General features: G+C 37.2%; 2 protein-coding genes across 11 annotated transcripts in view; one reads left to right on the forward strand and one right to left on the reverse strand.

Annotated features, from left to right (window-relative positions):
• The first annotated feature begins 2,367 nt into the window (after positions 1 to 2,367).
• On the forward strand, positions 2,368 to 4,791 carry LOC122282683 (diphthine methyltransferase homolog). 4 transcript variants are annotated; one of them, XM_043094662.1, is made up of 4 exons: positions 2,370 to 2,737; positions 2,913 to 3,028; positions 3,326 to 3,649; positions 3,931 to 4,791. In XM_043094662.1, the coding sequence occupies exons 3-4, from the start codon at positions 3,328 to 3,330 to the stop codon at positions 4,644 to 4,646; spliced, it is 1,038 nt and encodes a 345-aa protein (XP_042950596.1). In that variant the 5' UTR covers positions 2,370 to 2,737; positions 2,913 to 3,028; positions 3,326 to 3,327; the 3' UTR covers positions 4,647 to 4,791. The 4 variants fall into 4 exon arrangements, with proteins under 4 accessions (XP_042950598.1, XP_042950596.1, XP_042950595.1 ...); XM_043094661.1 differs by having other exon boundaries at positions 2,925 to 3,028; XM_043094664.1 differs by lacking the exon at positions 2,913 to 3,028 and having other exon boundaries at positions 2,368 to 2,737.
• A 334-nt stretch (positions 4,792 to 5,125) lies between these two features.
• LOC122282682 overlaps positions 5,126 to 11,496 on the reverse strand; it is an 18,873-nt gene continuing 12,502 nt past the window's right edge. For 3 of the 7 annotated variants that reach the window (XM_043094655.1, XM_043094653.1, XM_043094659.1), the window contains 6 exons: positions 10,130 to 10,272; positions 8,376 to 8,542; positions 7,791 to 8,099; positions 7,643 to 7,698; positions 7,016 to 7,230; positions 5,126 to 6,402 (listed from right to left, as the gene is read on the reverse strand). In XM_043094655.1, coding sequence (XP_042950589.1) covers positions 5,300 to 6,402; positions 7,016 to 7,230; positions 7,643 to 7,698; positions 7,791 to 8,099; positions 8,376 to 8,542; positions 10,130 to 10,272 — 1,993 coding nt within the window. In that variant the 3' untranslated portion in view covers positions 5,126 to 5,299. The remainder of the gene's footprint in view (positions 6,403 to 7,015; positions 7,231 to 7,642; positions 7,699 to 7,790; positions 8,100 to 8,375; positions 8,543 to 10,129; positions 10,273 to 11,496) is intronic. The other 4 variants (XM_043094654.1, XM_043094658.1, XM_043094657.1 and 1 more) reach the window with 4 other exon arrangements.

Raw genomic sequence — 11,496 nt, forward strand, 5'->3', positions numbered from 1 at the left:
ACTATTTTGGAACGTGAATTCTTGCATGTTCGATGTTGTGCCCACATCTTAAACTTAATCATTTGTGAGGGGTTGAAGGAATTTGATTGATCTATTGCGAATGTGAGAGGTGTTGTAAAATATGTGAATTCCTTACCTCAAATGTGGAGTACGTTTAAGAAATATGTATAATTGAAAGAAATTACAAGCAAAAGTGGCATTTGTTTAAATGTACCGATTAGGTGGAACTCCACCTATTTTTTGTTGGAGAGATCTTTAAAATTTCAAAATTTTTTTGAACGATTGGAAGAAGAAGATTCAGCATTTCTTACTAGTATTAGAGACGATGATGAGAATGATGTGGAGCATATAGTGAATAGAAGAACATCAAAAAAGTTGGTGCCTCCCAATAATATCGAATGGGAGAAGGCAAAGTTGTTTGTAAAGTTTGTTAAACTATTTCATGATGCAACTTTACGCTTTTCGAGGGGTCTATATACAACTTGCAACTCCTTTTCTCCAGAGTTAGCTACAATATTCGATGCAATTGATTTGAAGTGTAAAAATCAAAACACTGTGGTGGGATCAATGACCACAAATCTGAAAAAAAAAATTTAACAGATATTGGGACAACTTGAATAATATGAATATGTTGTTGTTTGTTGGGATTCTTCTTCATTCTCAGTATAAGATGCGATATCTTGACTTTGAATTGGAAGGGATGTATGCCCATGATCCCACAAAAGCAATTGATTTGAGTTGTTCAGTAAAGAATACTTTAACCCGCATGTATGAGGTATACCTTGCAAATGAAGAAGTGAACAATTCTTTACAACAATAATAGCATCCTATAAGTTTATCTCGTGAAGATGTAAATCCTATAGGTGAAGATGATGCAAGTACATACGTGGACGTTCGTGCACAAAGAATAGCCATATTTAAGCAATGGTTGCAGTTGGAGAACTCTCTTGCAAGCAAGTCATAGGTTGATAGATACTTAGATGAAAAGTGTGAGACAGACAATGCAAGTTTTGACATTCTAGTTTGGTGGAAGGTTAGTTCATTTAGATATCGTATGCTTTAAAAAATTGCACACGATGTAAATGCAATACCAATATCTACAGTTGTCTCTGAATCTTGCTTTAGTACGACGAGTCGTGTTCTTAATCATTTCCGAAGTAGTTTATCTTCGATGATGGTTGAGGGTCTCATTTGTACACAAAATTGGTTTCGTTCTTCTTCTACTCGAATTAGCCTTAGGACCATAATGGATGATGTGGAGGATTTTGAGAGACAGTTGGATATGAGTATGTTTATTATTTACTTCATTTTATAACTTTTATGATCTATGTATGTTTTATAAATTTATATAAATTGTTTATTTTTCCTTTATTGTATAGTACTTGGCTCAGGAGGGTGAAAATTCTATGGAGGTGTCAAAAACAATGTCTACATCTAATACAAATTCATGAAGTGAGAACTTGAATTGTTTTATTTAAATTTTCAGAATATTTTCTTGAATTATGACTTGTTCAATTTAGTTTTACTTTTATATTGTCTCTCATTGAATTTTTGTGTTCTTATTTGGCAACATTTCGTTTGGTGATGAAAGTTTTGACAAGATCAAGTGTTTGCCGTTTAGAGATCAAATTTTATTTATTTGTTATTTGTATTAGTTATTATTTAGTCATTTGTAATTTGTAATATCACTTTATTAGTTATTATGGCTAGAAGCCTAGATGCATGGATTGTAAATTGTAATATTTTTTACGTCATTTGATTAACTCTTTTTGATTTTTTAACTTTTTTTTTTTCCTTTTATTCGTACTCTTGGATGTTTAGTTGGTTGTTTAGTTAAGAATTAGATGTACTCTTAATTTTTTTCTTTTTCTTTTAAAATATGGATGTTTAGTTGGCATAGAATTAGTCTTTTAGATATACTAAATTTAATTTGACATAAATATTATTTTTGTGTATGTGAAGATTTGACATGAATGGTTGGATTTTATTTTATTTTTTGATGTAAAAGTAGTGCCTGTTGAGGTTTTAATAAAATCATAGGTCTTTTGCAAGCCATTAATCTAGACATTAAGTCATGAGTCTTTTGCAATTTATGAGTTTTTTTTAGTTTTTCTTACTTTTTTTAATAAAATATTTTATTCAAATTTATTGTATATAGATAATTTTCCTTTTATGATAAATTTTATTTTGCTTTCAATTTTTTTTACTTAAAATTAGATAAAATATTAGTAAGATTTTACTGTTGAGCTAAAATATATAAATTGAGCCAATGCCCATATGGTATATAATTGGACCGACGGACCTGACCGGACCGGACCGGATCGAATAAGACCGGATTGATCTTTATAGCATTTTGATCCGGTTTAGGTGGGAAAATCCTGAATAAAATTAGTCAGGTCCGGTCCCAAAACCCTCTGCGGACTGACCGGACTGCATGGAATTCAGCCCCGTACTCAAGCGTCGTCCGGAGCAAACTTTTTGCAGATGTAGGAAGAATAAGCGCATGTCGGAAGCGAGTTGAAGAGCTTTGTGACACAGGAGCTCCGTATTTCCTGCAATAAGGCTTCAAGTTCAAGCTCCTATTTTCATAGAAATATAAAAGCCTTAAAAAAGCGCGGAAGCCTATTTGTGAACTTTTGGTACAGAAGTCGAAGACAGTTTAGAAAGAGAGCAGGAAACTTTTTCATCCGTCTCCGTTCTCAATCTGCACTATGTCAAGCACGTTAGACGGAGAAAGGTAATTTATTTATTTTTTTCCCAAAATCACTAGAAATATAGGTCTGAGAGAGAGGAAGAGAGGTGAGAGTAATGCGATAGAGGAAGAGAGATGAACGAAGGTTACTGCGTTTCTTCTTCTCCGTTTGCTTGTTTCTTTTTCTCTGTTTTTTTTTTTTCAATAAACACCACGTCAGCGTCGTGCACAGGGCCATCGCATGCTATGCCTGTGTGTAGCACGAAGCTCAGGAAGTTCCTTCGACACAACTCAGCTCCGGTCCGGAACAACTTCCGATCTCCAATCAACATAACGGTCACAACTCCATCTTTTTATCTCTCTTAGCATAAGATCTCTGTAAACATCCATGTTTATCGTATTGTTTAAGTTTATGTTTTTCCTGCCAAAGCGCTGGCTCTACTTGTTGACTCCTTGCATTTGGTCCATAAGCTGCTCGACGAAATGTCTATCTGTGTATATCTATATCAAAATTTTTGTTTTACTTTTTGCGGGATATCAATATCAATATCAATGTCTATCTATATCAATATCTACTCGTATCCATGTTTTTGCGGGATATTATTGTGAAGGATCTCTTTGTCCTAAATTTAGGTATGGAAGTGGCACATTGCTATCTAGATGGAAATGCTGATTGTGTGGAGTTTTGTCCGCACGATTCTTACCAAGATGTTCTGGCAGCTTCAACATACACGCTACAAGAGGGTGATCGGCCCAGTCGATCTGGGAGCATATCACTCTTCAATGCAGATGCTAACATGGGTTGCCTTGATTTGTTCCATCGCGTGGGAACAGCAGGCATATTTGATATGAAGTGGAGCCCCGTTGGGGGAAACATGGGAGTTATGCTAGCTCAAGCAGATGCTGATGGTTGTTTGAGAACTTACAATCTTGAGAGACGTTCAGATGGAATAGAAGGTGTGCTTTGTACTTCTATAACATAATTCAGTGATAGCTTTGTTTCTTTGTTTGTCAGAAAGCGGTGAGGAAAGGAATACGTACTTGTAAGTTAAAGCATGAAGAAATGGAAAGGAAAACGTTAAACAGAAACAAAATTCAAAATTTTGAAACAGTGGTGTTTATGAAAACGCTTCAGCTTTTGTTTCAAATGAAACTAGTGGATTAGTAGAAATTTTACCGAAATTCTACCTATCCTGTGTTTCCATTTGTACCTAGTCTTATATTAAATGTTGATGCAGGGAGTTTCTTGGAAGAGAAAAATGGAGAAAAAATCAGTTCCTCCATGTGCCTTTGCCTTGATTGGAACCCGTCGGCGACATCAATCTCAGTGGGGCTTTCTGATGGGTCTGTCTCAATAGTTTCCTTATCAGAGTCCCAAATAGAAATACGAGATGAATGGAAGGCACATGATTTTGAGCTTTGGGCAACTTCCTTTGATATCCACCAACCCCAACTGGTATACACTGGTTCGGATGACTGCAAATTCAGTTGCTGGGATTTGCGGGATAGTCCTAAGTTGGCATTTCAGAATACCAAGGTTCACAAGATGGGTGTTTGTTGCATAGTGAAGAGCCCGAGTGACCCTAATACCCTATTCACCGGTTGCTATGATGAGTATTTGAGGGTATGGGATGTCAGATCAATCTCAAAACCTGTAAATGAAACTTCAATATGTTTAGGAGGAGGTGTCTGGAAAATCAAGCCTCATCCCATTGTACCGGGAATTGTCTTGGCAGCTTGCATGCACAATGGGTTTTCAGTTGTTAAAGTTGAAGGGAATGAAGCCGAAGTAATTGAAACTTATAGTAAGCATGGTTCACTCGCATACGGAGCAGATTGGCAGAGAAGGGAATCTTTCCAGGATGGCAAAAATAGGAGTACCATGGTGGCTACTTGCTCATTTTATGACAAACTTCTTCGGATATGGATGCCGCAAAGTGATTTCACAACATGATTTATGTTGAACTTGTTGGACCACTATTTGCTTTTCTAATTATGTTGAACTACTTGTGAAAAAACAACAGGCACCGCAAGGACAGTTGATAGAATTGTAAGCAACAGTTCTTCTGCCAAAATTATATCTGACTTAATGCTTTGCACATAGCACGTACAACTGAAAATGCACCATACTAACTTACTAAGGTCAAACTAAGCTTGGTTCCGAGCCATATTTTATATTAAAAAAAAAAAAAAAACTAATGTAAAGAAGATATCTTCTAACCCTTTGCATACTTAAATTCAATAATATAAACTTTCATGCATAAAAGGAAATAATTAGCTTATATGGCTACTCAAAAGCAGCCAAATTTTGTGCCTAGGAACCCAACAAATGGGGTACAGCATGCCAATTAAGGAACCAAATTGGCTTACAAGCACATGACCCCAATTCTAAACAATCAAGCACCCATTTTCCATTACCAGTTAAAAAGGCAGTAAAAGAGAACAGGAGCCAGCTCCGCATCTGCTGTAGTCTGTGGGAATATAAATAAGAAACAATCGTTACTTTTATCTGTGAATGAGTTTTACTTGGATGCAAAATTGGCTTCAAAATATTCTGTACAGCTCTCTTGGAACTTTTGACAAGATATCAGCAAATGAGCTTATAGATTAGCTACAACTACTTCTAGTTCCCCAAAACCCACTCCATCTTGTACGACTGGTTGAGGGATTGTTCGGGGCCACCTTTTCTTCCTTACTAAAGCTAGCCTTTGCCAGTTCTTTTAGTTGGTTTGACCATGATTTATCTGTCGTGCCTGAACTCCTACTCCCAGCATTCCTGGAACTTCCAACTGAAGAACAGGTGACCCCAGTTTCTCCGTCCTGATGGAGAGTCACCGGGAACCTGCTTTCCAGCTTTTTGATCAACTTCTGTGGAATGAGCAGCAGGAGAAATCCAATCAAGGTGATTTTCATACCCTTCAAGAAAAAGTTCTCAGCAGTGTCGAGCCGCTTTGTCTGTCTGTATAAAGCATACCATTCGTTCATCATTTGTGGTATATATCCAACTAGGAAAAGTATTAGCATGAAGACCCCAACTAAGGTTTCATCCATGCCTGAAAATTCCTTCTCCAAAAGAACCAAAAAAGTAGCAAATAAACCTACTTCACTGGAAACTGAGATGATCTCAACCAACTGAACCTTTTTCTTAATAAATGGCTTCTTGAGAACAAGGAAGAAGAGTTGGAAAGAGTTGATGCACAATAAGGTTATTGTTGGAGTCTTAGAAGACCAGTTCTCCTGATAGGCACCAGCCATAATCCCTAGTGAAACTCGTCTCATGGACTCAAGTAGAGTGTAGTATATTCTCAGAATCCCAAACAGCTTCTGGATAAAAGGAGCTTCTGCGTCTTCAGTTTCATCATCAGAGGCAATGATTCGATCACCGTGCCTATGGGGATTGCCCCCAGAAATCTGTGAGAGCATGTATTTTGGGGGACCTCTTAAATCTTCAAATAGAGGGCCAAACCTAATTAAGTAATCAGAATTAAGTTCGTTTTTCCATGTCCACTGGCCTCTTTTAACTGGACCCAAACTTGCTCGAACTATCTCTTGATACCAATGATATCTCTGGCCTTCTTGATGAACTTCCTTGTAGTCAAGTAGCTTCCCGAATGTGATACCTATGGAGAGGAATAAAAGCAAGGCCAGCAGTAGAGAAGACACAGCACCAAAAAGCAGTATGCCAACCATGATCCCTGATGCCGTTCCTCCTTATTCCACAAAAGTGGGACAAGATTAAAATTCACGTTAGTTTGGTAATTAAAGTTCCCCAAATATTCTAGCACAAAAACACTGATAACAGAGCATGTAACAAGCAACAAATTTTGGTCTTGCTTCAGGTACACACGTGTTACTCTGCTATGAAGTCGTCAGATAACCATGCTATGATGGCTGCAAGTCATACGCAGAGAAGTGATATAAGTTGTGCAAAATGGCATGAAATTTCATCCACAATGAAATTCTTAATATGTGAGGAAATTTGACTGTAAAACATATCTAGTGCTAATCAATATACTAACGATTAAGTCCACAAGACTTGCATGTACAACAAGGGAACATAGTTCACAATTTCCATCACATATTTGGCAAGTAGGGTGGAAAAGATGACCTAATAAACAAACTGGCTAGTTTTCTTGCATATACAAGGGTAGTCAATTCTCAGACCAAGGAATTCAAGTATAAGAAAAGAGTCTAAAAGATGCTAATATGGGTATTTGCACTGAAGAACAAGCAGCATAATCATCTTTGGAAGCTCAACTTTTTGGTTGATAAACGTATAGATAAGGATTCTTATGTGGGAAAGAAAATAAAAATTCAAGTTACCTCTAATTAGAGCAACAGCGGCCTTGCAAATACAAGGTAGTGCAAGAATTATAAGGAATGTTTCGAATCGTGGCAGTGTGAGTGCTCCATAACTCCTCTGCTTCTCAGGATTTTTTTTCCTGAATTTTAGGACGACAAGGAGTAAAGCATGCAGCAGTATCAAACTGCCACCAATTATGGCTAACCAGAACATGCTTCTACTAAAATCCCTCCACCTACAAAAGAGAAAATCTAGTAAGATATTCACAAATAACTATATGAATGTCTGTAGGAGTTTAACCTTAAGGATTCCAAACCAGCACAAACTACATTAAAACAAAATGAGTAGTTTGGCATTAAGTATCAATAATGGAAACATCAACAGCCTTAATTTTCCACAGCACCTACAGAAAACTTTACAAATAAATGCACGAGTTCCGAATGGTATATACCCGGAATTCTTCGATTTTTCTGTTCAACATTTAGAAGGAAATAGAATCCCATTTTGATGATAAATTCCTTTTGTCACTGATTTTTCTCCTTTATTTAACAACTCTATACTGAATATTTTCAACATTTGTTTTATGTTTCTAAAATCCATATGCAAGTTCATAAAATAGATAGAAAACAAGAGTTTTCATAACTTACCCATTTAAAATATGTGAATCCAAAATATATTCAGCTTCAGGTTCAGTGTTTTGGCTCTGCAGGTATACAATGCATTCTATCACAAAACTTAATCATCATCAAATTATAGGAGTCAAAAGCTAGTCATGAAAAATGTACAGGTTAAGACCTCAAAATATGATCGGTATTCCATGGGAGTTAGAGGCAAGCCGTATACTGAAGTAACCCTACTCAAATTCTCTTCTTTTAATTGCACATTCTGCAAAGTTTTTGATTCATAAAATTCAGCCTTGTAGGAACTTGAGTTGGCAGGGGGATGTGCACCCACTATGGCCGATTGAGTGTGCCCTGTTTCCCAAGGAAGACTGAAGTAGGGAATGCTCCATTGTAAACCCATTGCAAATTCGTAATATTCGATTGGCAATTTCACTGCCAACCATCTAGACAAGGCAAACACCTGAATATGGCAAACAATTCTCTGAATGAAAGAGAAAAGGAGAATGCTAATTAGTTATACAATGATATGGAATACTTCATAAATTTTGGTAATTTATTATCAGATAATATAAAATGATAGTAGATTAACACCAATCTACCCACATAATCATCAGAGGAATTTTTCCCCGGTACTTTTTCTTTTTTGTTGTATTTCTCTCAGTTCTATTCTTTCTTCTCCTTTCTATGCCAACAATAGAATAAACCCCTCCTTGACAAAATACTATTCAGAATTAGTAAAAAAAGTTAGGTATCATACAAAAAGATTCCTTGTGGGATCAGAAAAAGATGATGATGGTCTTGAAAGTGCCCCAATGGAGTGCAGACTTGCAATTGAAACTGTTTGCATCCCAGCAGCAAAAGTTGTCACAAAAAATGAAGCAGTTGCAAGCTCAGAAATCACGGAATATATTTTAGGTACAGAATCTGCGTACATATACAGTACCTTACGTCAGTAAATAGCCCCCAAAAACTCAAAGGAAAAGGAATATTTCTAGCTAGACAACTTTGTTATACACATCTCATGGTACTTGGACTGCGCCTTTGCATTTTCTAATGAAATTATTACTGCTTAGCGAAAAAAGTGAGTGTCCTCTAGGACTTGGATGTCATAGCACAAATGTGTTTTTTCTTTCTTTTTATTTTTATTTTTTAAATCATAAATTGGTTTGCGGGCATCACGATAAGTCCTCTGCCCTACTACACGTGCTGTGACAACCTTTACCTAGTCCGAAGGATTGTCTACCACCAGATCTGCTGGTCTAGAATATTCACCCTAGCCCACAAGCACAAATCCTCAGCGCGGAATATACTCAGCCAACTCTATTTTCTGGCTAAGGTAGCTGAATGAGAAAGCCTCTCTGTTAGGGCTCACCGGATTGAAGTTAATGGTGCAGAGTTCGAACTCGTAGCTAATGCCATTTGTTGTCTAAATCCCAGGGGGCTACATAAAGAGATTGATTCACTGTATTCCCTGGGTATTCTTTGTTCCCTACCAAACAAGGGGTCGTAGTTGCCACACTCAACATTGGGATCAAGCTTCGTGATCACCTTGTAACTAATGTTACAAAGACTGATTGGCCTGAAATCTGAAAAAGGTGGCTGGAGATTCCTTTTTCGGAATAAGGGCAATTGCTGTTGCATTGATCGATCTAGGGATGACACCACCATGAAAGAAATACAGAACAGCCACAATCAAATCTAGCTACATTGGCTTGGTTTCAGGAGGCAATTAATAGTCCTGAGAGGAGTAGATGGATGGAGGCCATGGTGGAAGATGTATAGTCATTGCACAAGAACAACCTCTGGCACCTGGCTTTCTCCGGTGCATATTAGCTTATCTGAGCTTAATAGGCTGGTTTTGCTTCATCTCTGGTGGCCACTTTCCTTAACCTAACCCTTAACCATGCTACACTCCCACTCCAAGCTATGCCTGCTGAGCAAGATGCATTGTGATTTCCTCTTCTGTGGATGCACTGGAATATGATCCAGGATGGGAAGAGATAAGAATTTTTTTCAGCAATAGCGAAGCCAAGCAAAGGCGAGCAGCCCTTATAGCAATAGTAAATAAGATTTTTTTTTTCTTTTTTCTTTTTACATTTTTGATTTATTTAGTATTTTAATTTTAATATATGAGATTTCCAAAATTACTAATACAAGGTTGGCCTCAAAGAATCGAAGAATTGCAAATGAAAAAAGATTATGTTAATAAGAATATGCATAGGTCAAGTATACAAGGGAGTGTAAAAGAGGTAAGACCTAGTTAAGAGGAAGAAATATAAAGGAGAAAATCTAGGCCGTTGAAATCAATGGCTTTAGCCCATAGGAATAAGGTATTAACAAAGAACAATCTAATCTCCTCTAATGAGCATTCCCTATCTTCAAAATTCCTATCATTTTTTTCCTTCCATATGCACCGTAAAATATAAATAGGAACCATCTTCTACATAGCTGTAATTTGTGGAATATAGAACAATTAAACTGATGCAAAGAGAAAAGAGTAAGAATCCTTACAGTGTCTTACTTGTAGAACGTTGGAAGCTATATTCCTGTTTCCAGCAACATCCCCAGTTATGTTCTCGGGAACATTAACAGAAACAATATCATGGTCTGCTCGTATCTCTATTGCATATATGGCTCTACTTATTTCATGAAAGCTGAAAATTGATAACAATTAAAATGGGAATAACTATTATTGGGAAGGGATTAACATGAAAAAATGATAGGAACAAATTATTGCTAATTGAAATATTGATTCCTCTTTAACAATAAAGAAAATGAAGCAAGGAGTTCATTCTCTTCATTAGCATGGGGTTTCTCATTTGCATGGCACGAGCATGTCAAATGGATTTGATGATCCTTTCAGAGGATTTCCTCCCATTTTATAGAACAAATTTACATGGCTATGTACTGTCTATTTTGAGCAAGAATACCACCTAACATGTGATTCCTTCAATTACGTCTAATGCTTGACAGCACTGTGTAGCACCACCTAACATGTGAGGCCCTAAATTACGCTTGATCTTTAGCAATGTCATGTTTAGCCTACAATCTAAAATACTACAACTATACAATATTACAAAGATGAAAAATAACGTGAGGACTGTTGTACGTTGACAGCCCCCCTCAAATTGATGCGGGTTGATCAACAAGCATCAATTTGCTACTTAGGAAGCAATGTCGATGATGAGTGAGAGCCTTGGTGAAGATATCAGCAATCTGTAGTTCAGTGGAAATATGTGGAAGAGTGATAACACGAGCTTCAAATGCTTCACGAATAGAGTGACAATCTATTTCAATATGCTTCGTGTGCTCATGATGGACAGGATTGGCTGTGATCTGAATAGCACTCGAATTGTCGGCATGTAGAGGTGTCGGATCATTCTCAGAACAATCTAGCTTAGCAAGCATACCTCAAAGCCAAATAATTTCAGAACAAGCTAAAGATATCGCCCGGTATTCAGATTCTGTAGATGACTTAGAAACTCTATCTTGCTTCTTACTCTTCCAAGAGATTAATGCATTATCTAAGAACACACACCAACCAGTGATGGAGCGACGTGTATTCGTACAACCAGCCCAATCAGCATCACTATAAGCAGCAAGACGAGTAGAATTGCTGGCCGGGAAGAATAAACCACGGGCAGAAATGCCCTGAACAGCAGCGATGGGCAAATAACTGCCATTGGCAGTCTGAATGGCGGATTGACCAGCATAGGGCCGCACATGACATAGAGCACTGGCAGTATTCGTCATGTGATTAGAAGCACCCAAGTCTACATACCAAAGTTTAGTATAATTTTTACCTTGAAACCCCATTGCATATAATGCCAAAATTAGCATCTGTTGCACCATTTCTGGTGTGCAGTAATTTGTTGTGG

This window comes from Carya illinoinensis, chromosome 11, assembly GCF_018687715.1.
Source record: "Carya illinoinensis cultivar Pawnee chromosome 11, C.illinoinensisPawnee_v1, whole genome shotgun sequence".
Classification (NCBI taxonomy): domain Eukaryota; kingdom Viridiplantae; phylum Streptophyta; class Magnoliopsida; order Fagales; family Juglandaceae; genus Carya; species Carya illinoinensis.